The sequence below is a fragment of the Vombatus ursinus genome, unplaced genomic scaffold, assembly GCF_900497805.2.
Source record: "Vombatus ursinus unplaced genomic scaffold, bare-nosed wombat genome assembly UNPS02014813.1, whole genome shotgun sequence".
NCBI classification, from domain to species: domain Eukaryota; kingdom Metazoa; phylum Chordata; class Mammalia; order Diprotodontia; family Vombatidae; genus Vombatus; species Vombatus ursinus.
In genome coordinates, this window is record NW_020954591.1 from 7,389,491 (window position 1) to 7,416,829 (window position 27,339).

At 37.0% G+C, this 27,339-nt stretch overlaps 1 protein-coding gene across 1 annotated transcript in view; it reads left to right on the forward strand.

The window, feature by feature from the left end:
- The first annotated feature begins 12,550 nt into the window (after positions 1-12,550).
- N4BP2L2 (NEDD4 binding protein 2 like 2) overlaps positions 12,551-27,339 on the forward strand; it is a 56,021-nt gene continuing 41,232 nt past the window's right edge. Inside the window, exons 1-4 of the mRNA XM_027877596.1 lie at positions 12,551-12,590; positions 18,840-18,914; positions 20,634-20,722; positions 21,093-21,169. Coding sequence (XP_027733397.1) covers positions 12,551-12,590; positions 18,840-18,914; positions 20,634-20,722; positions 21,093-21,169 — 281 coding nt within the window. The remainder of the gene's footprint in view (positions 12,591-18,839; positions 18,915-20,633; positions 20,723-21,092; positions 21,170-27,339) is intronic.

The following is a 27,339-nucleotide window of genomic DNA, read 5'->3' on the forward strand; positions in this document are numbered from 1 at the left end:
AAATACATAAGCCAAAAGGAAAAAAAAATAATCTGATGATATAATAGTTTATGTAAGGAGACCCAGACAGTCAACTAAAAAACTAGTTGAAATAATAACCAAAATGGTAAGATATAAGATAAATCCAAACAAACAGTTATCATTCTGTGTATTGCTAACAAAACCTAGCAGAAAGGGATAGAAAGAAAAATCTCATATAAAAAAACCACAGAATATATAAAAGTCTTGGTATTCTAACTACCAAGATACATACAGAAACAACGCAACTATAAAACACTATTTAAGGAAATAAAGACAGATCTAAATAATTGGAGAAATACTAATTTCTCATGGGTAGGCTGAACCAATAAAAAGGACAATATTACATAAATTAATTTACTTATTCAGTGCATACAAATCAAGTTGCCAAAGGATAACTTTATAGAGGTAGAAAAAGATAGCAAAATTTATCTGGAACAAAAGGTCAAGAATCTCAAGGAAAATAATGATAAAAAGAGAGAAAGGTACCTAGCCATACCAGATCTCAGTCTATGTTATAAAGCAGTAATCATCAAAATAATTTGGTATTGGTTAAATAAACAGAGAATTTGATCATAATAGCATATTAGGCACACATCATATAAAAGTAAATAAACATAGTCCTTTAGTTCAATAAACCCAAAGACCTCAGTTACTAGGGTAAAGACTCACTATCTTAACAAAAACTGCTGGGAATACTGGACAGAAGACTGGCAGAAATTAGGTTGGGACTGAGTGGGATGTCCCTATGAAGACTTCTCAGTGTAATTAAGGTTTGAGATAAGACTATCCTGAATTTGAAGATAAGTTCAGGAGGCAGAATAGGATAAGTATAGATTGCTATAGTTCCCCTTTTCTCTCAGAGCCATGTCAGTAGTCAAAGCTTGCCAACCCCGAAACCCCCCATATTCTGTTGCTACATTCCGGTCACGGTGACCTTGCCACATTAGCCTCTAGCTTGACCGCACATTCTAATTGTTCATTTTGGCAGCAAACTAAGGTGATGGATATGTATGTTGTTTCTTTGTTCTCTGTCTCTGGGGTAGATTTTCGTGTTTAGATTGTAAGCCAAATGTTGGTCAGTTGGTGGGAGGGGGAATTTTCCCATTAGGATTATTTAACCTGGCTTTCTGCTTCTGTACGTTGTGTCCCTTCATCAGAGCATACTGGTGGAAGGACACCTGATTCTCGAGAATTGAAATAAACTTTCTGTTCCTACCCTGAGATACCTCTAAGTGTTTTTTTTTAGGTCACATCTCACATAGGACCAACATCTTATAACTTACGGCAAGAGAATTTCTAAATAGATATATGACCCAGCCATGAAAAGTCATATATAAACAAATTAGAGCAGCAGTTCTCAAATTTTTTGACCTCAGAACCCTTTACTCTCTTAAAAATTAGAGAAGACCTGAAAGAGTATTTGTTTTTAATGGCATATCACTATTGATAATTTTCCATATTCAGAATTAAAACAGATATATTTTAAAAATATTTATTATTTAAAATGATAATAAACCCATTACATGTGAACATAAATACTATATTTTAAAATAAAAATAACAATATTTGCTACACACAAAAATCAGTGAGAAGAATGGTACTGTTTTCCATACTTTTGCAAATCTCTTTTATGTCTGGCTTGACTGAAGACAGTGGGATTCTCATATCTGCTTGCAATATGTTATAGTATGTTGCTTTGGTTAAAATATATGAAGAAAATCTAGCATCACACAGATATGTTGTTGGAAAAGGGAAGAGTATTTAAATAGGCAAATAACATCTTAACATTATTATGAAAATAGTTTTGAACTAGCAGACCCTCTGAAAGGGCTTCAGATACCCCCAGGAGTCTTCTAACTATACCTTGAGAATTGCTAAATTAGAGGAACAAGAAAGTAATTACCTTTCAAATCTATAGGCAAGGAGTTTAATTAACCAAACAAGGTATGGAAATGATCACAGAATCATAGACAATTTTAATTACATAAAATTTAAAAGGTTGTATACAACAAATCCAATGCAACTAAAATTATAAGGGAAATTGTTAACTAGGGGGAAGAAAAACTCTTTCCAACAAGCTTTTCTGGTAAGGGTCTAGTGCCTAATATATATGTCAATACGTATATTATATGTTTTATATAGACACATAACTATATATATACACATATATATTGAATGGATTCAAATTTATATGTGTTAGAACCATTCCCCAATTAATAATGGTTTAAGGATATAAGTAGTTAATTTTCAAGGGAAGAAATCCAAGCTATCTATAGCCTTAAAAAATATTTCAAATGATTTAATAGAGAAATGGAAATTGAAGCTACTATGAGGTTCCACCTCACACACATCAGATTGGCAAAGTTGACCAAAAAAGAAAAACAACAAATGTTGGAAAGGCTGTGGGAAAAAAAGGCATATTGGTGTGCTTGTTGGTAGAGTTGTAAATCCATCTAGCTATTCTGGAAAGCAATTTGGAACGATGCTCTAAAAGTTATTCAACTGTGCATATCCTTCGATCCACTTCTAGGTAAATACCACCAAGGAGATCAGGGAAAAAGGAAAAGGTCCTATATGTACAAAAAATATTCATAACTGCTTTTTTTGTGGAGGCAAAGAACTGGAAAGAAAAGGGGTGGTCATTAATTGGAGAATATCTGAACAAATTATGGTATATGAATGTAATAGAGTACTTTTGTATAAGAAATAAAACTTGGCAAGATTTGTGTGAATTGATGATAAAAATGAACAATTTTCAAAAACTTAAGAACTGTGAGCTGAACCATGATCAATCTTGATTCCACAGGGCTGATGATGAAGAATGTTATTTACATTTCCTGACAGAGAGGTGATTGACTAAATATACTGACTGAAACATGTTAAGTTTGGACTATCAATGTGAGAATTTGTTTTGCTTGACTATGTTTTATTTGTTAAAAGATTTGTTTTCATTTTTCTTTGGGGGAGGGGAGCAAAGGAGGGAAGTGGGAAGGAAAAAATGCTTGATGATTGAAAAAAAAAAACTAAATTAAAAAAAAACTACTCCAACCTGACCTAAAAATGTTGACACCCCAAAATGGGAATTGGATTGGAAAAAAGGACATGGATGCAGATTATGACAATTGTATAGTTTAACTTATATAACTAAATTACCCTAAGGAGGTGACCAAAAGAATCTGAAAACACTTTACTATTTAGTTAGCATATATCCAAGATCAAAATTATTTTATAAAATTTTACAGAGGAGGATGTTAGAAGATTATAAGAGGGATTTCTTCATAAAACCACAGGTAATAGAGGGGAAAATAACTTTAAAGCAAACTTTGTGAGAGACTCAAATGAGCAGAATGGTAGTACATACAGTTACAAATTAAAAATTCCTCAAAGGCTTTTAAGTGCATTTCCTCTTAATACCTACAGATTCCACCTTGTAGGATTTTATGAAATGTCTGTGGAATGCTTAGTGAATTATCTTTGTGAATCAAAAAGAACTCTGTCACACTAAAAGGAAGCTGAATACTATGTGATTTTAATCAGAAATCTTGGCATGTGAGATGAGTCTCTCTTTCCTTGGAAATAGTAGACACATGGAGGCAGACCATCAGTATACCTTGTCCCACATGGTCCTGTGTCTCTTGCATTTGCTTAACTATGTTTCTTAGTTATAATGGAAGGCACACTAAATCATGGGTGGGGATGGATATTAGAGATTATTAATCAAATCACCATTAGCTTTGCTACTGTGTGAAAGGCTATGACACACACACTCCTTCTCTCTCTCTCCATATACATATATATGTGCATGTAGACATATATAGACATATATATAAAATTTCTGAGCTTAAAGAACATCAAATAAAATGAACATTTTCATATACAAAGTAGAACTTTTTTAAAGGATTTTAAATAAAATTATGAATTTTTTACATACAGCTTGCTTTTCTCCTTTCATAATAAATTCAATATGAAACTTTCAAAGCTGTCTTGTTTATCTGTATTGGCCATGACAATTTACTACCTCTAGTTCTATTCAGAATCCTTGTAATTCTGAATCGTAGGCTGCCTACACAGATGCTCCCTTCTCTGATCATCATGCCAACATCCTTTATATGCAATATCATCCCGTCTCTCAGCTGTCCCATCTCTTTGTTTCATTGTGTCCTCTGGATACCCTCTGTTCTATTATTTTTAATATTTTTTATTTTGTCAAGTATTTCCCAATTACATGTAAAAAATTCTTAACAGTCATTTTAAAAAATTTTGAGTTCCAAATTCTTTCTCCCTTCCACCTCGCCCCCCTCCTTTAGAAGGCAAGCAATTTGCTATTGATTATACATGTGAAGTCATGCAAAACACATTTCCATATTAGCTATGTTGCAAAAGAAAATGCAGACAAAAAAATAAAATCAGAGAAATAATTTTTTTTTAAAGTATGCTTCAATCTGCATTCAGAATTCATCAGTATTCTCTCAGGAGGTGAATAGCATTTTTCTTCATAGGCCCTTTCAAATTGTCTTGATCAGAGTAACTCAGTCATTCACTGTTGCTCATCCTTAACAATGGTGCTGTTACTGTGTATGTTTTTCTGGTTCTGCTTACTTCATTTTGTATTAGTTCTTATATGTCTTCCCAGGTATTTCTGAAATCATCCCTGCTTGTCTGTTCTATATGATAACCTGTTAAGTCATTTTCCAATTGATGGGCATTCCCCCTATTATTAACAAACTGCCCTTCCTGTTAGGCTTCTGTCCTATTCTGTGCCCCCAAATAACTTTATATATATACATATCTATATTATATATTTTGTATCTACTTATACATGTATCCATCATTTCTTCCCCCCCAAAAAAGTAAGCTAGGTGGTGTAGTACAATGGTGCTGAACTGAAATAGAAACTTCTAGACCCAACATAAAATCCCTGAAGGCTGCGTGTATTGCTACATAAAACCATATATTAACATTATCTATATTATACTGTGGCAGCTAGGTGGTCCGGTAGACTTGGAATTAGGAAGACTTATCTTAGTGAGTTCAAATCTGGCTTCAGATGTGACCCTGGGCAAGTTACTAGACTCTGTTTGCCTCAGTTCCTCATCTGTAAAATAAGGTGGAGAAGGAAATAGTGAACCACTCCAGTATCTCTGCTAAGAAAACCCCGAGGGGATTATGAAGTGTCAAACACGACTGAACAATAATATTCTATTGTATTTTGTTTTAAATATTTCCCAATTATATTATAATCTTGTTTGGCTGGACTCTGGCTACAATGGCTTCATGTTTGACATCTCTGGAGTAGATAGTATTGGACTTGTTATCAGGAAGACACGAGTTCAAATCCTAATTCAGCCACTTGCTAGCTAGCTGGGCAAGCAGGTGGTTATGTTTCGGTCTGAAAGGTTGAGACCCCTCAAAGACTGGAGTACAGGATGGGATCATCTGGAACGAATTCACAGAGTCAAGCATTCTTTAAGTTAAGGTGGCAAAGATGTATTGTTACGCTTGTCAGCGGGCAAGGATTCTTAAGGAACCTGCAAGAGACTGAGGATGGAACTAGGGTTTATATGGAAAAGGGCATGGTAAAGGAATGCCAGGGAAACCGATTTGGCAATCCAAAGGTCCAGGTGTCTTGGGGAGCTATGGATGGGAAAGTACAGGGAGTATACCAGACAGGCAGGGAGATGACAGAGGTATGGATCTTGGGAGTCTGGCAGGACAAAACTCCTTGGGCTGGGCAAGGCACCCCACTCTCTCTCTGTCCTGATTACAGAATGCTCTGCAGCAAGGGAAAGCTTTCTCACAAGATAGGAGCTTACTAAGGAATTGAGAGGCTTCCAGAGACATGATCTGAGGGCCGGGGCCTGAGCAGCCCAGCACTCTCACCCAGCTTTGTGTAGCTGCACCAGGGAGAGAGATAAGGGTCTTGCTGGGGTCCACTCATGAGTAATTGCTAGGCATAGTGTCCTTGGGCTGGGGAGTGATTGTCAGAGGCAGTGTTTCTGAGACTAGGGAGAAATTGGGGTCCAAGTACAAGCACAAGCACCCCATCAGTTATTGGCTTAACTGCTCTCAATTTCAGTTTCCTTTTCTGTAAACTGGGTATAATAGAGTTGGTGTGAGAATAAAATGAGATAACATATGCAAAGTTCTTTGCAAGCCTTAAAGCATGATATAAATACTATCTACTTCTATTAGCTCTTTGAAGGCTGGGACTATTTTATTTTGATTTTGTATCTCCAGCTCCAAGCACAGGGTCTGGCATAAAGGAGGCGCTTATTAAATGTTTTCGGAAATGAAATGAATTGAAATGACCGTAGTGTTAAAAAAAAAAAGCATTAATAAAATGAATGTTCGCTTTAAAAAAAAAAAAAAACACCACCACCAATAAAGTTCCAAAGATCTTAGTATGCGGCAACTTCCAGGTTCATCTGGGGTTTGGAAGACGGTCATCGCTATGAGAACGCATCAGAAAAATCAATTCCTGCGCCCTTTTGCGGGGCTCTGGAGACACTCCACGTGCTCTCTCCCTTAAACAACAAACAAACCTCTGGAGAAAGGCCAAAATGCGCTACCTTTAGAGCATTTCCGAGGTCCAGTTGAAGGAAGTTCCTCCCGACCCTTTAAAAAAAAGAAAGGAAGGAAAAAAAAGAAATGACAAACAACACTTTCGCAAAGGATTTCGGGAGATGTAGTCCCGAGACGACGGGATTCGAAAGGGAGGTCCGGTGCGCCAGACTCCAATTCCTATATGCCTAGCTCCAGGGGCCGCTGCCCGGATGTGGAAGGGCAGTCGCCATCTTGCGAGAGGTCCGCGACGCTGCGGCTGTGGACTGAGCCCCAGGGGCTCACCCGTGGCCGCCAGCCTCGAGAACCGAGACTTCCCGGGCTTGCTTTTCTCTTTTCTCTCAGGTCGGTTTTTTTTTTTTTAAACTATGAGAGGGTTCTGTTGGGAGGGAAAAGCCAACGCAAAACCTTTAAAGCATGGTAACCAGGCGCCCTGTGGTCAGCCAGATGCGGCTAGCGTTTAGGCCTTTTCCTCCCTCTGCCTTCCGCCATGGGCCTCCTAGGTATATTCTGGACTAGACATCCAAGGACTTTGGGGAAGGCGCCCTCCGAGGGCCTAGGAACCACTGACCTGTGGAGACCTCCAGGACTCCTAGAGAGGACCCGGAAGTGCCCTCTGGGGGAGGAGAAGCCAATGACGTATTCCCGCTTCCTGTCTGTGAGAGTCTGGCGTTTCCCAGGCCCTGGCCTCCTTCCCCCTGCCCCCTTCCCGCTCTTCTTGCCCGCGTTTACTATGGATTTCGCGGTAAGGAGGTGACGAGTGGCCGGGCTGGTAAAAATTCAGCTAATGCAGCTCTTGCCTCAAGAGTTTCCAGGAAGGTGGCAATCTAGATAGCAGGGTCTGCCTGTTCTCGTCCTTTTTCCTCGTCTGATCTATCGTGTGTCGGGGCTCTGTATTCGTATTTGTGGCTCCTCCGTCTGTTGTGTGTCTGTGAGTCTATCAGGTATGTTTGATGGGGAGACAGTTATTTGAGGAGCTTCCTTTATCCTGTCCTAAGTTGGTTTCATTCAACACACATTTGTTTAGCAAGACATCGGACACTATGTAGGATATAAATTGATTAAAACTTTAATTTCCTTCCAGGAGTTTACAGGGTGGTTAGTAGAGTTGAAACAAGTAAATGGATGTCTACACCACAAGGCAAAATAATAGGAGACTTGAGAGAGGTTGTGAAGGGAGAGAAGCTTAAAGAGATCTTGGAGTAGAGAGAAATCACATATGATTGGAGAAATTGGACAAAACTTCTTGAACGGTTCATTCTAATGAACTCTTCTAGTATGACAGGCAACGATGGGGAAGAAAAGGCAAGGTGCTTCCAGAAAGCTTATCTTCCCATGAACTTTATCTGAAAGAAACCATATTCAAAGACTTTGCTATATAGTAGAGATACCTTAGCTTACTCAAGGCAATAGGACTCACCCAGTGATCTGTTGAGGTCTCTTACTGCTCCAGGATCTGTATTTTATGATTCTTCCATATGATTTGGGGGCATGGTGGACTTTTGAAATGTGGGCCAGACTGTGCCATCAAAGGAGATTGACTGGGAGGAATTCTTATTGAAGTGAAGTGAGAGATGGTGTATCTGGCTTGTGGTTCTCAGAGCACCTTGGCATGTAGATGTGAAGTACACGATGTAGGAAGATCGGTTGAAGGAACTGACTCTGTTTGGTCTGGAAAAGAGAAGATTTAGTGGAGAACCCAGTATTCGAAAGACATTCACACGGAAGAGGAATTAGACTTGTTCTTTGTAACACCAAAGAGCGGAACTAGGAGAATGGGTGGCAATTGCAAAGAAGCAAAGTTAAATTTGAAGTTAACAATTAGAGCTATCCAAAAGTGGAGAAGGCTGACTCAACAGATAGTGGATTTTCCTTTCACTGGAGATATTCAGGCAAAGACTGCCTGATCTGCTTGTTGAGTGTGTTGTTGAAGTAATTCTTTATTTAGATATAGTTTGGACTAGAAGAGCCTCTGAGGCCTATTGAGAGACCCTGAGATTCTATGAAAGTTAGGTAGGAGAAGGGACAATGTGAATCATAAAGGGAGAGAGAGGGTCCTGGAATGATTTTTTTTTTTGGTCAAGTATACACAACCATCAAATGTGAATGTGACTAAAAATAAATCAAGTTATGAGTCCATGCCATTTTCTTAATTAAAATTATTTAACATTTAAGTAAACTAAGCAAAATATCCGTAGGACCTTTTAGGATTTTGAATATGGAAAGTGCCATGTTTTCCCTAACAATATATAATACACTATTTTTGTGTTATTTCCTGTGCTACCCAGAAAAACCCCAGCCTTTGTATTTTGTATTAAAATAATGTGAATTTGTGAACTGGCATTTTTAGTACTTATTGGATAAATTCTTTGAATCTTTGGTGCGTAGGGACTTGGAAGAGTCAGTGGTGGGTTGATTAGAATTTATGAATCTATATCATTTCACCTATAAGATCATGCAGTTTTTAAGTGGAAGAGAGGTGAGTTATGAAAGTTACCTCACACATCTTTGGCAATAAAGACAAATTAAATCAGTGATATCATTCCAGTTCTTGTACACAAGTGTCTACATCATAAAGACCATCATTGTTGGTATACAATTTAAATTTTGCTTACGCTCTCCTTTGAAAAAATAGTGAACTATGCTTCAATTCTGAAATTGACTCTCCATTTTATGGGTGAGAGATACTGGAAAAAAGGGGATCTTATCATGTAAATAATTTTCTGCCTAAAAGTTATTCATCTGTCGTTAATGAATTCTATTTTAAAAAACTAAAGTGAAAGTAATGTTTAAATATAGGCATTTACTAAATATCTTTAATTTTTTAGATTTTTGTTTCTTATTAAAATTTTACAGTTTAGATTTTTCTAAAAAAAAAAAATCAGTTCTTCACTTAATAACATAGCTGTTAATTGTATGAATTTTTTTCCCCCAGATGCCTTATTGTGAAAATTAAGCTAATCTTTGGGACATGGTAAAAAAAAAAGCATAACAAGTGAAACATGCAATAAAAAACTGAAATCAACAGAAGAGGCTTATACTATATTCCATGATGGTGGTGACCATTTTCACACATCCTAAGAGAAAACAGAGAACGACTGGATACCTTTATCCATCTTTGATGACAAGGAAAATGGAAAAACTCAGGAGAGCAAGACTGAAACTACAATTTTGTTGAAACCTTTGGGGGATATAATCTCTTATAATAGGCCAGATATTATTGAATCATTTCATTCAGAAGGCCTACAGCATGCAAATCCTACAGTAGTATCCATGAACGTCAGTGAAGTATCTAGAAATAACTGTACTTATGTCTCTGGAAATCTTAAAGAAATTAGAATGGAAAGAAATCACAAGGTAGCTATCCCAGTTAGTGGAGAGGAAGTGGAATATAGCACAAGCAAAGCATTCATAGGACCTATTTACAAAAGTCCTGAGGAAAATAAACGAGATAAAAGAAAATATCACATACAAAAAGTCATTGGTGGAGTGGAAAACAAACAGAACCCTTCTTCTACCAAAGTGGATATAGATAATGAGTTATCTCAGTTTTACAAAGAAATTCAGGAGCTTGAGAGTGAAAAAGAAGATTTGGAAGGCAATTGTCAGGAATTTAAACTCCCTCAGGAACAATTTAGCTTATATTATCAAGGCTATTACGATGACAGTTTAAAATATGATGAAGAAAAGAAAGATACTTGGTTTAGTACTATACATTCACCCCCTGGTGATGAGCAGTATTTTAGTAATGAGCCAGTTGATTGGAACACTGAATATCCAGTTAATGGACAAATGGAACCTACGTTTTTTAACAACCCAGTTCCTTCCTTTAGGCCTGAATGGCAACCAGTGGAATCCTCTTTAGTTCCTCATGGTCATTTTCCTTCTGGCTTCAGCTATCATTTAAATTTTCAAAGATTTAATCCCTCTCCATCTCTACCACCAAGTGTTTTCCATGCTCAAGATGTTAAATTATATGACATGTACAATGGATATAATGTAAACAGTGGCAATACAAATTGGAATTGTCCGACATTTGATCAGACTAACAGATATTCTGATTGTGATGGGAGGAACAGTATCACACAGGCCTCTAGAAATGGCCACAGTGAACAAGGTGGACGAGAAAGTAATGGTTTCTATGAAACAAGAGAAGAATCTTGGGAAGACCCTTCTCTATTCCAGATGGAGAAAACAGACAGATTTATAAACCAGCAGTTCCAAGAGGAAAAGCTAAAGAGGCTACTTATCCTTTTAAGAGGTCTGCCCGGTTCAGGGAAAACGACTTTGTCTCGGTAGGTAAATCATTAGTGGTATTGGGACTAATTGGTAATCTTAATGGTCTTAATCGATAATGAAAATACTACTGTAATCAATAGCAAGTACTCTCACATTCCAAGTGTAATAAAACATGTCCTAATTGGGGAGAAGGTGAGTTACAGACTATTTTAAGGAAATATAAATTAATTACTTTGGAGTACACAGAGAAACACTACTGGTATGGGAAAGGGAGTTAGGCTTTATTTGAGGAAAATCTAAGTGCTTAAAATATATATAAAATATGCTAATTATAGCAAATTTTATGTATGCAAATGTTTAATAAGCATGTTAGCCTTTACTTTTCAGGTAAGATACTTGAGAACACTTGGCAAGGAGTCAGAAAAACTATATTTTAATCATAGCTTTGACAATTATTAGCTGTGTAATCTTGGGCAACTCACTAAACCTCTTTATTTATAAAGTGACTGACTATCTGCCCAGTGTTCTCATCAGTCAGCTAGTAGACATTTATTAAGCTCCTCTTTGTGCCAGGTACTGTGCTAAGTTCTGGGAAAGACAAAAGACAGTCACTGGTCTTAAGGAGCTCACAGTCTAATAGGAGAGACAATGTGCAAACTACTATGTATGTACAAGCTATGTACGGAATAAACTAGAAATAACAGAGGGAAGGCTTATTCTCTCTGTTGGCGAGATCAGGAATTAAGGGATCAGGAAAGGATGAACTGGAATGTAGTGAGACTCATGACAGAGACCAACCAGAAAACTATTGTGTAAGTCTGAGGAAATGAGAGCCTGCACTGTGGTGGTGGCAGTGTGAGAGGAAAAGGGAGGGGGGTCTATTGGAGAGATGTTAGGAAGGTAGAATCAATAGACCTTAGCAACAGATTGGATAGAGTGAAAAAGAGGGAGGGGTTGTGAGTGACACCCAGCTTGCCAGCTGGAGGGAATGAGAGAATGGTGGTACCCTGGACAGTAATAAGGAAATCAGGAAGAGGGGAAGGTTTGAGGAGGAAAATAAATTCAGTTTTTAAAATGTTGAGTTTAAGATGACTACATGTCATCCAGTTGGAGATATCTAATAGGCAGTTGGAGATGGGAAACCGAAGATTAGCAGAGAAGTGTGAAGGCTGAATAAGTAGATCTGAGAATCATCAGCATAGAGATGATAATTGAATCGCTGAGAACCAATGAGAACACCATATGATCCCACCAAATGAGAGAGAAAAGAAAAGAGCCCAGATCATTTGTGGGATGCCTACCTTTCCTGGGCATGACCTGGGTAAAGATCCAACAAAGGAGACTGGGTAGGAGAGGTCAGCTAGGTAGGAAGAGAACCAGGAGAAAAATGTTCAGAACTCCTGTAGAGAAAAGAGACTGTCAAGGAAAAGAGGGTCGTCAGGGGTGTTAAAGGCTGAAGAGCGGTCAAGAAGGATAAAGGCTGAGAAAAGTTCGTTAGGTTTGGCAACGAAGAGATCGTAAGTAACTTTGGAATGACCACTTTTGTCTCAATGATATATTTGGAAATCAGACTATAGAATTAAAAAGAGAGTGAAAGGAGTTAGAGACACCTATTTTAGATCGCTCTGTCAAGGAGTTTATCCACAGAAGAGAGGAGAGGTGTAGAATGATAGTTATTGGGGATGGAGGGATCAAATGAAGGTTTTTTGAGGATGAGGAAGATGTGGGCATGATTGTAGGCAGAAGAAAGCAGGAGGGAGAGATTGAAGGTAAGTGAGAGTATGGATGACAGGGAGCATGCTGCTGGAGAAGACAGGGTGGAATGAGATCACTTGTGCAATTAGAGGGGTTTGCCTTGGCAAGAAAAGTGCCACTTCAATATTTGAGATAGGGCTGAAGGCAAAGATTGTGGCAAAAGGCAGCTGGGAGATGTAAGTTGAGCAGTAGAGGAGAAAAGGAAGGTGTTAGTGAATTGCAAATCACTTTACATATAATCTCATTTGATCCTCACTACAGCACTATGAAGTAAGTGTTATTCCCACTTTACAGATTGCTGAGGCACAGAGAGGTTTAAGGGACTTGCCTGAGGATTCCCAAGTTCCTCATTGAACACTGGGCAACCTAGCTACCTCAAGTTAACAAAAAAAAAATAGATAATATTTACATAGTGTTTTAAGGTTTGCAAAGCTCTTTACAAATATTACATCGTTTGATTCTCACTGCAACCCTGTGAGGTGGGTGCTATCATCCCTGTTTTACAGATGAGAAACCTGAGACAGTGACCTGCTGAGGGTCACACAGCTAGTAAGTGGGAAGTATTTCAACTTATATTACTTCTGTTACAAATGAAGATATCTGAGGAACTTCTCAGTAACTTTGGTACTTTTGGGGTGAATTTGTGTTTCACTAATTTTGTATATTCTAAGTGTTATTGTTCAGTAGTTTAAGTCTTGTCCAACTGACCTTTCATGACCCCATTTGGGATCTTCTTGGCAAAGATACTGGAGTGGTTTGCCATTTCTTTCTCATTTTACAGATGAGGAAACTGAGGCAAATCTGGTTAATTGACTTACCCCAGGATCACACAGCTAGTAAGTATCAGATTTGCACTCAAGTCTTCCTGCCTGCAGGCCCAGTGCGCTATCTACTGTACCACTTAGCTGCTCCATATCCTAAGTAGTATGTTGTAAATGTTGATTGCTGAAATTAAATTTGAGTACATATTAATTACTGAAGGTTTTGTGGAGGTACTGATTTCAGCAGTCTTTATAGGAAGAACAAAATTATCCAGCAAATGCAAATTATGTTCCAGAGCTCTAGGGTCTTTGAAAAAAAATTTTAATAATTGGGACTAGGAAATTTGGATGAAGCAGATTATTGACTGGGTTTACCTGAGTAGAGTGTTGTGAGTAATTTTAGTTGGGAAAGATAAGAGTTTAGGTAGACTGGGTTGACTTTAATGGAGTGTATTAAAACTGAACACAAGTGGGAAGAAAAAACTTAGTACTCTTCTTTGTTTCAAGTGTCTTAGGCATTCACACACACACACACACACACACACACGTGAGCACATTGCTGCTTAGAAGTAGATTCCTTGCTAATTGAAATTCTCCTTACCCAGGCAAAGTCTTTTATATCTTATAGTATTCATAAAAGACAAACTTACACCTCACTATTTCAAGATTAAGCCAGGCTATGTAATTTAAGTAACAGTCTTAGATTTATCAAATAGAACAGTGTTAACAACTTTCCCTGAATCATGGAGAAGCATTTTACTAAAAACCATTCAGTCCCAGAAAAGTGGAAAAGGCGGTATTGATCCCAGTTAGATTAGTCAGAGGGGATCTGAACACACTAATTTTGGGTTCTCTGGTATATCTTAATTCTTTCCTGAACTTTGACTTAGTTTTCCCTTTAGAAATTCATTTGGCCTTGACTGAAAAATTTCAGTCAAGGATACTTTCTCCTTGGCATTTGATTGTTGTTGAGTCGTTTCAGTCCTGTCTGACTCTTCGTGACCCCTTTTGGGGTTTTCTTGGCTTCAAGGGTACTAGAGTACTTTGCCATTTCCTTCTCCAGCTCATTTACAGAGGAGGAACTGAGGCGAACAGGGTGAAGTGACTTAACCTGGGATCACATAGCTACTAAGTGTCTGAGGCCAGGTTTGAACTCATGAAGATGAATCTACCTGGTTTCAAGCCCAGTGCTGTACCCACCGTGCCACCTAGCTGCCCTGGCATTTGATTAAGTATTGACAAGGCTTATTTCTTTCAGATGAGTCCAAAGGCTAAAATGACTAGGACATGGAGAAAATAGGATTTCTTAATATTTTTTAAGAGGACAGGGGGAGGCAATTGGAAGAATTTTAAGAAGATAAAGGCCATCATAGGGAAATGAATCAAATTTTTGAGATTAAGAGCCATTCTCCCAGTTGATAAATGATTAAAGGTTATGAAAGTCATTCTTTTCTTTTCTTTTTTTTTTTTTGTTAGTTTTTAGGCAATTGGGGTTAAGTGACCTGCCCAGGGTCACACAGCTAGTAAGTGTCAAGTGTTGGTCTGAGGCCGGCTTTGAACTCAGGTCCTCCTGACTTCAGGGCCGGTGCTCTATCCACTGTGCCACCTAGCTGCCCCTGAAAGTCATTTTTTAAGAGGCAGGAATCCAAACTATCAATAGCCACATACTCTAAATCACTAATAATTAGAGCAATGCACATAAAAATAACTCTTAGATAGCTACCTCATACCCATCAGATTGGCTAAGTTGACAAAAAAGGAAAATAATAGATTCTGGAAGGTTGGTGGGAAAACCAGTACAGTAATACACTATTGATGGAGCTGTGAACTGGTCCCCTCATTTTGGAAAGCGATTTGGAACTATGTCCAAAAAGCTATTAAACTACATACCCTTTGACTTAGTGATACTGCTACTGGGACTGTACCCCAGAGGAGGGTGGCAGGGGGATAAGGACCCATATATACAAAAAATACTTACAGCAGCTCTTTCTGTGGTGGCAAAGAATTGTAAACTGAAGGGATACCCATAATTTAGGGAGTGGCTGAATAAATTATGGTATATATGAATGTGATGGAATACTATTGTACTATAAGAAATGAGGAAGGGGAAGGTTTTAAAACCTGGGAAGATTTGTATGAACTGATGAAAAGCAAAGTGAGAAGAACCAGGAGAACAATATATACAGTAGCAGTGATGTAAACATAATCAGTTTTGAAAGACTTAGAAATTCTGATCACCACTATGACCAACCATATTTTCAAAGGACTAGTAATAAAACATGCTATCCACCACCAGATAGAGAGCTGATGGACTCAAGAACTTGTTTTAAACATATTAAAACACATTTTCTTTTATTTTTTCTTTGCTTTTTTTGGACATGGCTAATGCAGGAATTTATTTTGCATGACTATACATATTTCTCGTGGCGCAGCTGGGTGGCACGGTAGATAGAATGGTAGGCCTGGAATCATGAAGACTCATCTTCCTGAGTTCAAATGCGGCCTCAGACATTTATCAGTTGTGTGACGCCGGGCAAGTCACTTAACCTTGTTTGCTTCAGTTTCCTCATTTGTAAAGGGAGCTGGAGAAGGAAATGGCAAGCCACTCCAGTATCTTTGCCAAGAAAACCCCAAATGGGATCATGAAGAGTTGATGCAACTGAACAACAACAAAATGTCTTTGTCATGGGGTTTTTTTTTCCATGCCTCCACAATTGATGGGGAAGGGAAAGGAGGGAGGGTCAAAGTTCAGAACTGAACATTAAAATTGAATGAAGTGGATGAATGAATTGAATGAAAAAAAGAATCAGGACATTAGCAAATTTGTAGAAATGTGCAGATTGTATTATTATTATTATTATTATTTTTGGTTAGGCAATGGGGTTAAGTGACTTGCACAGGGTCACACAGCTAGTAAGTATTATATGTCTGAGGCTGGATTTGAACTCAGGTCTTGCTGAATCCAGGGCCAGTGTTCTATCCACTGTGCCACCTACCTGCCCCCAGATTTTATTCTTAAGTATTGACAGTATAGATTAGATAAGCTATAATGGTTAGTACAAATTAATGTTTATTACAGTTTGCATAAATGTATAATTCTAATAAGTGTGAATATGGTAATTTGGAGTTTGATGACCATCTTTGAAAGAAAAAAAAAAACGGGGCAGCTAGGTGGCACAGTGGATAGAGCACTGGCCCTGAAATCAAGAGGACCTGAGTTCAAATCCCGCCTCAGACCAAACACTTGACACTTACTAGCTGTGTGACCCTGGGCAAGTCACTTAACCCCAACTGCCCAAAAAAAAGAAAAGAAAGAAAGAAAGAAAAAAAAACCACTATAGGAAGTTGGATTTTAAAGTGGATTTTAAAGAAGAGAAAGTCAGAGAGTGAGGGGATTCCTAAAATTATTTAGTAGAAATTAAAAGATAATAATGTTTAATAGTTACAAGGGCAGGAATGAAGTTGATTTAACAAACTATCCTACTGGGCATCATGCTAGAACAAAGGGAAGCAAAGATTGAAAAACAAATTCAGCCTTCAGAGAGTTTATCATCTTTGATAAACTTATCATCCTTGCTAAGCCAAAACAAAATTAAGTTTTGACTATGCATTATTTCTATAAAAAGACACTTTATAGGGAGGGTATAATAGAGATGGTAAAATAAAAATAAAATAGCTTATTTCTAGCTTTTATTGTTTGTCAGTAGCATTTCTTAAGTGGCCCTTTGTGAGAACAATAGTAAATGCTATGGGGGCAAGTTAAATGACATAAAAGCAACAGACCTTTCTTCAAATAAATTACAGGATAGTTTGTCATAAACATGTGAAAGTACTAAACAGCATCGTGAAAAGGAGTATGCAGTAAGGTAATAAAATGTAGTCTAGGTTTCTCAGACATCTAAAATTTGATTTTAAAAGCTTCTGCTTTTCATTACATTTTCTTTTTGAAGTTTTCAAAAGCCCTGTGAAAGAAAATTGCCGATTTTTCAGATGCACAGTGTGGATAGATTAGTATCATCTTTTTGAATGAGGTTTTGGAACAATGACAAATTCTTGAACTTGGGGGAGGAAAAAACCCAAGGCAGGGTCAGTTTCATATTGTACTATCTGTTTTGAGAGTTATTTAAACTAGATATTGTGTTAGCAAATGTAGCATCCTTTTATTTATTGTTGATAGTGCTTGTGTTGGTAGTGATAAGGTAGAGTACTTTGCTAGCCTACTATTTTTTAGGGAACTTACTGTATCCTGTCACTTTTCAGTGACCCTAAAGCATCCTGGGAAGGTACATTTTCTTTTCTTCCTCTTTTCTTCCTCCTTGTATTTTCAGATTGATGCTGGGATGATGGTGGTTAGAAAAGAGAAGGAATGTAGTTCTTGTCCAATCATTCTCAGTATTCCTTCACTTCCTTTTTCTGCCATTAGTTATGTAAAAGACTGGTATGTTCTCTATTTGGAACTTTGGAATTCTGGGTATATTGTTAAATAAAGGTCCTTTCTTCCTTACTACTGAGCCAAGTTTATTTAATTCCCCCTCTTCACTCCCAGCTGAATTCCATTAAAAAAATTCTGTACCATTTTAGAGGTTCAGATATTTTATGCTACAAACTCTAAACCTTAAACTATCCTCCATGATATTGTTTTATTTGTCATTCAGAATAGCCTTGGGCTAAATATGGGATTTTTCAGAATAAATTCCTCCACAGTGCTCATTTTCAGGTTACTAGTTCATTGAAGGTGCATTAAATATATAACTTCTGAAGACATTAAAGATAACAAGGTGTCAAACTGTTAGTGTTTGTATGTGTAAGGTTACTGGCTTAATGGGCTTGAAAATCTGGTTTTCCCTGGCACATTGTTTTGTTAAAGCCAACATGTTAAGAGCAGCATAAAAGCTCTTTGAAGTAGCCTTTGTGGCAACAGCAGAACGTGACAGCTGACAACAAAAGAAGAAAGAAAAAAAAATAGAGAGTCATGTGATTTGTGAACACTCAATGTAGAGAAAGACAACTCTAACTCAATTCAAGAGTTTCTGAGATTGAATTCTGAGGAATTCAAGAATTCCTGAGGGTATCACTGAATTATAGAATAGTTGATCATTTTTAGTTAACTAAAAAGATTACATTATAGTTATTTTCTAAGGCAAAGATGTATGTAATTACATTGTAAGCTCTTTCCATAAAAATATACATTGATAAATATTCATTCTTCTTTCTCTCCTCCTCTCCTGAAAAAATAAAGCCAAGAGAAAAAAAGAGTTTTTCTGATTTGTGAAGAGCTTGAAAAGTGGTAGAAATATTGTGTATTTTTAAAATCATCTTGGATTTTGACATTGGTCAGATGTTATCTTTGAAGGGTTAATATGCCCAGAACTGGATTACCTCATTTCAATATGACTTTGATTATTAAGTCTAGCTGAAATACTTTTGAAAGTTCTTTAAAATTTATTTATAGCTGTGTAGATATTTCTGTATATAACATAATTTCTTTGCTTCTGTTGACAGTGTTCTGCTTGGTCAAAATCGTGGTGGCATTGTCTTCAGCACTGATGATTATTTTCGACATCGAAATGGGTATACGTACAACGTTAGACAACTTGGTGATGCCCATGACTGGAACCAGAGCAGAGGTGTGATAACATTAGATGACGTTTCTCAGGTTTTTGAATAAATAAGTAAAACAGCCCTCTGTGTACCTGCTCAAATCAGCATTGAGATTCCAGCATGTAGACTTTCAGAGTTGGAAGGAATCTCAGCGGTCATTTAGTCTAACCCAGGGGTGGGGAACCTGCAGCCTCCAGGCCACATGTGGCCTCTAGGTCATCAGATCCCCTTAATTCATTTCTGAATAGGAATCCTTTCTGTAGCATCCCCCAGAAATGGTCATCCAGCTTTTGCTTGAAATCGTATAGTGAAGGATCCCTGCCTTCTGAGGATCCCTTTCTTCCTTTATTTGTTAGAATAGATCGGTAGAATGGAATAGAAAAGATACCTTTGTTTGTTAGAAAGTTTTTCCTTATGTCTAGCTAAAAATCAGCCTTTCTGAACTTCATCCTGGAGCCAAGTGCAGCCCTTTCACTAAATCCAAACTTAATCCTAAAGGGATTCGTTCTGTGAAGTTTGGATTCAGTCAAAGGGGCACACTTGAGGATCTAGAGGGCCACATGTGGCCGGCTACAGGTTCCCCACTCCTGCCTAGGCTGTCATGAAGTCCAAATGAGATGATAGACAAAGTGAGTCTGGCACCTTCCTACCCTCCTTTCTGTGTTTTCTACTGGCTGCTTTGTTTCCTGTCCTAAGCACCTCTGCCTCCCCTACTTCCCAGTGCTTTCATGTTGGTCTTTGGGTGTCAAAAGCTCAGTCCTAGCTTGGGAGACTGGGAGGTTGGTGGTGCCTTCTGTAGTAATGGGAAGTTTGAAAAGGGTAATGTTTGAGAGGAAAGATAATGAATTCAGTTTTGAAAATGTTGAGTTTAAGATGTCTACAGATCATCCTGTTTGAGATGTCCAAAAGGCAGTTGGAGATGGAAAACTGGAGGTCATCATAGAGATTAGGGCTAGATTAGTTGATCTAAGAATCATTTGCATAGAGATTGGATGTGGAAAGTAAGAGAGAATGAAGAGTAACACCTTAATTGTAAACTTAGATGACTAGAAGGATAGTGGGGTCATTAACCCAAGAAAATCTCTAATGGGTAGAATTTCAGGAATGGGGTACATATTTTTGACCTGAGGTGGCATTTTCAGTGTTGCTACTTGAATTGATGGATCCTGCCATCCCCCTACATTACAGTAGAACAGTAGTAGTTTAGCCAATCTGCTTCTGTGATATGGTGCTATTTTTCTATTGTAAACCGTGGGCTCCAGTACATGTTGGTAGGTGCTTACAGCTATTTATGTTGTTTTGATTGAGCTTCTAGATTGGGCTTATTTACCCTTAAATTGTTTTGAAGTTTTAAGCTAGTAAGGAAGTAGCCAGATTCACAAGTTCTTCCAAGTACTAGTGGTTTCTGCCACATTCTCCTAAGAGGAAGGCACATGTTACTACATGACTCAAGTAGCTAAGTGTGATATATACATAGTTAGAGCGCTTTTGGCCCTAGTTGCATGGCTAAAACAGCTGAAACAAGCAAGTAGGCTAGTCAGAGTAAATTCACAGTCTTGCCTGATTTAGAACAAATAAATGTTATTTTTTCTAGAAACTTTTAGTAGAATGATCACTTGTGACCATTTAATTCTGTTGTGCATATTTACTTGGTGTTTCTAAAGTGTTTTTATTGAAATTTGCATTTTCTTTCAGCAAAGAAAGCTATTGATCAGGGAAGATCTCCAGTTATAATAGATAACACTAATACCCAAGCTTGGGAAATGAAACCTTATGTGGAAATGGTAAATATGAGTAATAGAAAATTTTGATCTGGTCATTGTTTTCTTTCTGTATTTTTGTTCACAAATATTACAAATTTGGAAGCTTTGCTCTTTATATTCTTTCCTATTTCAGAAAAGATTTTTTAAAAATTCTGTATAATAACCCTCATGTAGGTGAAAGTATGCTTGACCAAAGTTTATAATGTCAGAATTAATTTAGCAATTGAAATAAAATAAATGTTGTTAAACTAAAACAAAGAAAAAATTCTAATATATTCAGTGTAATGAATGTGAAATTCAAAGTGTTGCCTAATATGTATGAAGTAGTACAGCTTTTTCTTACTTTAGGAAATCTTCTAACTGTTTGCTTTTTTTAACGTGATTTTTGTAGGCTATAGGTAAAGGATACCGAGTGGAGTTCCACGAACCTGAAACATGGTGGAAATTTGATCCTGATGAATTAGAAAAGTAAGAAAACATATTGATTTCTCAAATGAGTATTTTTTACACTGCTAAGTCGCTTGACAGTAATACTTTATATTGATCTATACAATTTAGAAAGCACTATTGCGTATATTATCTCTTAATTCTAACAACTAATTTCAGAGGTAGACAGAATAGGAAGTATTACATTTCACAAAGGTCTAATGATCTACCCAGAGTCACAAACTAATAAGTGGGATTAGAATTAGGATCTTCAGATTTAGTCCAGTGCTTTTCTACTATATCTTGCTGCCTCTCTTAAATTGCTTTATGCAGAATATTAATGATAGAGTTCTGTTAAGTGACAATTATATTAAATTTGTCCTTTTAATTTAAATGGAACTTTGACTTCTTGTTACATTTTGATTTTATTTATACCTTCTGTTTTTATGCCACTTTCATTTTAATATATTCCTTCCCTTACTCTACCCAGCAAGACATCTCACAACAAAGATTAAAAAAGAGGAAAAACAATTCAGCAAAGCAAACCAACAACCTTGGCTGCCCATCCCCCACCCCCACCCCAGTTTGATTGTATATTCAAGGAACATTTATTTTTAAATGTTAAAGCATAGTTTTTAAAGGATCCTGTCATTAACTATCTTTTATTGACTTTAATTTCTTGCTTATCTTATGTGAATTCTAAGATGTTGGAGGTAATTACTACCTTTATTGTCCTCTCTCGTCACAGTTAACCATACTAGGTCAGCTCTGCATTTTGCTTCTAGTCTCCTGTCACCTCTGTTCCAATATACTTCTTGGCTTCCCTTTATACTTCCTTCTTTAGACCTGTTTCTTTCAACTTCATGCATTTTCAGTTACTTCCTTTTTCTTTTTGATCTTCTCATTGCCTCTTGTACAAAGCATCAGCAGTGATGAAAGGAATTCTTTATATTTTTCCTAAAATATCGTTGTGACAGGGAAAAATGAAATAAAAGTTACGAAAGTATGGATATTAGAGTTAAGCATAGAATATATTTCCAGGTACTTTTTGACATGTCATACAGTTCATCATATAAAATATTGAAGGGAGAGTGAAGGAAATGATACAAACTTCTACCAATGGCTGAAGAATAATTTTATTTTCATTCTTTGGTAAATCCAACTTGGCTTTCAGTCCCACAAGACTTTCTCATCCTTTGTAATTCTTGTCCATGTTTTTTTATAAATCTTCCCTAGAGGCCCTAATGCACCGGAAGCTGTCCTTTGGTTCTTGAAGGTACTACTGCATCATTTGGCTTGTCCCATCATTTATATTTCATTTTTTGTTATGTGACTGGTTTTATCTTTTTTTTTTTCCATCAGACATGTTCTTGATATATTTTGTTCCCCAAATATGTCTTTTGCTTTTTGAGTTACTTGTGATTTGGATTTTTCTCAGATCTTTATGTTACGTGATTCACAGTCATAGAACACCATTAGAAAAATATTGGTATTAAAGAAGTGAACTTTTATAGCAACATAGGTATGTACTGTAGTTCGGGGTCATTAAAAGGAGTTTGCAGGATCATGTGATTGGCAAGATGGAGGAATAGTTTTCTGCAACCCAAAAACCTCAGAAAGAGGAATTATGTGCCAGATATAATGTAACTAACCAATCAGCAGTCCTTGATTGTGCATCTACTATGTGCTCATTGATGGAAATACAAAGACCAAAGATGAAATGGTCCTTTTTCTCAAAGAGCTTATGTTTTATTGAGGGGGGGAAGAAGAGGGGAATTTACATATAGAAGTATATACAAAGTTAATATGTATAGAATAAGTACAAAAGAAATAAAATGCATACTAAATAACTATAAAGTTAGGAAGTGCAATAGCAGTTGGAAAGATCACGAAAAACTTCATGTGAAGGTGGTGCTTGAGATCCATCCACCAGACAGAGTTCAGGAGAGAGAATTGTAGGCATGTGGGAGAGCCAGGGCAGATGTGATAGACAGGTTGACTAGGCCACAGAGGAGGAAGGAAAATAATGTAAACTTAGGCCAGAGAGCTAGATTGGGGCCCAGTTGTGAAGAACTTTAAAAGCTAAACATAGGAGTTTATATTTTATCTTAGAGGCCATAGGAAGCCAGTGGAGTTATTTGAGTGGAAGAAGGAAATGGTCAGGGCTGTATTTAGGGAATATTATTTTGTTAGTTGTGTGGAGGGTAGACTGGAGAGGAGAGAAATTTAAGGCAGGAAGACCAATTAGGAAGCTGCTGCAATAGTCCAGGTGATATCTAAATGAGGAAAGAGAAAATATCAGATTCAAGCGGTATTGTCCTGGTAGAAATGGCAAGATTTGGCAACTGATTGGATGTACAGAGTGAGGGGCCTGCAGAAAGAGGAGAATAATGATATTACAAACCTGGGAGACTGGAAAAGAGGTGTTGCTTTTGAAAGAAATATGGAAGTTTTGTAGAGGAATAATAGAAGAAGGAAGATAATGAACGCAGAATGGCACAGTGGAAAGTGTGCTAAACTTAGAGTTCCTTATTGCCTTTATGATCTTGAGAAAGTTACTTAAGCTCTTCTGACTTCAGTTCCTCATCTGTGAATTGAAGGGTTAGACTAAATGTCCTACAAGGTTCCTTCCAACTCTAAATCTATGATCCTTTGATACTGATTGTTTTGGACATATTGAGTTTCTGATGTCTCTGGGAAATGTCCAATAGGTTGTTAGTGATTTAAGGAAGAGGTAGAAGGTGGACATAAAGATGATATAAAAAGACAATTAAAAACCCATCGGAGTTGATGACGTCCTTAAGAGAGGTGAGGATAAGGGGCTGTTTACTCCTAGAAGGCCTGAAAAGCTTAGCCTCGTTGTGTCTGTGGGGGGAAAAAATGGAACCTTAACAAAAGAGAGGCATTTGAGATATTGATGCAGAAAACCACAAGACTCATATGTGAGCTGAATATTTGACTTGCAAACTCTCTAACCAGCAGAAATATATGAAGGGTATATACGTATAATTGTCAAGAGATCATAGTATCACCGATGTAGAAGGGACCTTCAAAGGCCCCTCAGACCCCTTCATGTTACACATGGGGAAACAGGCCAGAGGACATTAAGTTACTTGTTCAAGGTCCCACAGATAGTTAAGCAAAACAAGTAATGAATCAGTATTGTCATTTTTGTAGGTTGTTGGGGTTTTTTAAAAGAGATTCAACTGAGGGATTATCATGGGTTAAAAGAACCCAAGAAACTAGATATTTAAGGGGAACTTAAAGAATCAGGAGAAGTGAAGAAAGAAGAGCCGAGTTACAGTGATATTCTAAGGACTAAATCTCAAAGATGCTCCTTAAGTGAGTCAGATTCTTTTTTGTGGTAGTGGTAACAGTGGGAAGTTATGTAAAGGGGTAGAGGGGAGATGAGAAAAAAGGGGGAACTGAAGATGCACCCTTACCAAATCCATAAGTGAATAGATAAAGGATAATAATTTCTTCAGACTTTTAACAATAAGAGTGAGGGCTGTGTGGGAAAGAGATAAAGACAATCAAGGGAAGGAATTGGGATGGGAGGTAGAGTAAAGGAAGAATCTCACCTCAGAAGGGAAAGGATTAGGTAGCACTAAAGAACATGCATATTGGGAGCAGAGAATTGTATGTCTCTGGTAAGAGACAGGGTTTTGTAATGGGTTTTATCTACAGATACTTGCATATTAGGAGACCACCTTTTTAGAGAAGGCTGTACATCCCAAGGACTGCATCTCATCCCGGGATAGAGAGATCCCATTCACCTCAAGGGAAGTTAGCATCTAGAGATAGGATAACTTGGCCTTAATAGTGCTAAGTGACCCTAGTAGAGATAGGGAGTATGACTGCATTTTGTGACTAAGGACACAGAGTGCTTCCAGTCATGTGACACTGCTCCCATAATTAATATTTCTAAGAATGAGGCATTTCAAAAAATTGGGAGGATAATGTAAGAACAGTGAATGCAGTAACATCAAGATGGGGAAGATGAGAAATATCAGATTTCTGTCTTCCCCATCCTTAAAAAAACCTTCACTACTACTATCATTCCCTCAAGCTATCAAATTATCATATAGCTTTTCTCCTCTTACTCATTTTTTAGTACTTTGAAGTCTGGCTTCTGACCTTATTGAATTGAAACTGCTCTCTCCAAAATGACTAATGATCTTTTAATTACTAAATTTGTTGGCCTTTTCTCAGTAATCCTTATCCTTAGTATTCCTTATTTCCATCAAATTTCAACTCAACTGTCACCTCCTGAATGAAGTTTCCTGATCCCTCGCAACTGCCTTCCCCTCAAAAAACACTCTGACACTCTTTGCTTTCAATTCAGTGCCTTTTCATTAACACACTGGCTCTGCCCCATACCTGGAATGCTCTCTCCTCTTCTCTGCCTCCTGGCTTCCCTGGCTTCTTTCAAGACTCAGTTCAAAACTCACTTTTCACAGTTTTTATCCTCAACTCCCATTAAGTTCCATCTCTCTGAGATTCCTTCTCATTTGCATTGTATATGTCTTCCAAATCTACTGTAGCGTGTTGTCTTCTTCATCACCATGTGAGCTCCTTGAGGAAAAATACTGTTTTTTGCCTTTCTTTGTGTCCTAATGCCTAGCACAGTGCCTGACACTTAATAAATTCTTATGGATGAAGATGGTGGTGGTGGTGAATAAAATGGTGTCACCTGTTGAGTTTATAGTCTTGCTGGGGAGACAATGTGTACAAATAGAGTTACGTATAAAAGACACACTTGAGACATCCTTTTGTTTGTTAATTAATTAATCAATCATTTATTTATTTATTTATTTATTTTAGTAAGGCAATTGGGGTTAAGTGACTTGCCCAGAGTCACACAGCTAATGAGTGTTATATGTTTGAGGGCAGATTTGAACTCAGGTCCTCCCGACTCCAGGGCCGGTGCTCTATCCATTGCACCGCCTAGCTGCCCCCAGAATGATTTTCTTAAAGGATTAGAGTTCAATGATAATATAGCTCTAGTACTTTTAAAATGTTGAATTATCAGCATTAGGAAAGTAAATGTATTGAAATGTTAATGATCACTTTAATAATTCAATATTTTAAAAAATAAACAGTTAAAAATTAGTCTGGAGATAGTATGGTAGGAGATTCACCTAGAACAGATTATCCCCAAAGTATTTTTTGAATCTCAAAGGATGACAACAAATAGATAAGATAGAACAGATCTGTTGATGTATTTATGTAGACCTATTTTCTGATATTATTAGGACAGTTTGCCTTCCTGTTACGCTAAGAAAATAAAATGATGGGCCTAATCATATAGTGATTAAATGATTATATAAAGCTGGAATTTCTGGTAATTTTTGAATGAATCTTTTCAAACAATTCAGTCTTATAGAGGAGTTTTTAGTTTGTTTAATTTAAACAAAAGAAGGCAGAACTTGATTATTCTCTTGCTTAAAAGAATAAAAATTTTCAGATGACTAAATTGTTGTCAGCAAAACAGTTTAATATATAATTTATTTACAAAGGATTATTTTAGGTTAGAGTTAAAATATTAAGATTTTTGTTCCTATCCAATGGATGAAAGATTTTAAGTAATGCATTTCAAATACTTGGAATAGCATCATGAGATTGCTGATAGTGTTTTGTTTTTAAATTGGCATTTCATAAACTACAGAAGATTAGATTTCAATGATAATTAACTTTTTCCTATGAATTGCTGTACAATTTTAACTATTATAAATGAACTTTGAGAAAGCAAATGTAAATAATTGCATCTAAAATGTATAAAGATGAGCTGTCTTATTTAATGTCAGTTTTTAAAATACAAAAACCTATTTTCAAAGAGAGTTGTGCTACCATAGTTAGATTTTGACTTTACCAGCTCTGAGAAAAAGCCAACTCTTAACTGTATTTAAGAAAATAAAATCAAGAAGGGCTAGAATGAGCAAATACAGAAAGACGTCCATGCTAGAGTGGACACGATTTTACAGGCACCCAAGGATCAATTCTTTGAATATGTCAAGGAGAAGAAGATTTCAAATGATCACTGAGAGCACTATTACTAATTAACTTTTTCCTGTGAATTGCTGTACAATTTTAACTGTTATAAATAAACTTTGAGAAAGCAAATATAAATAATTGCATCTAAAATGTATAAGGATGAACTGTCTTATTTAATGTCAGTTTTTAAAATACAAAAACCTAATACCTGGTATTCT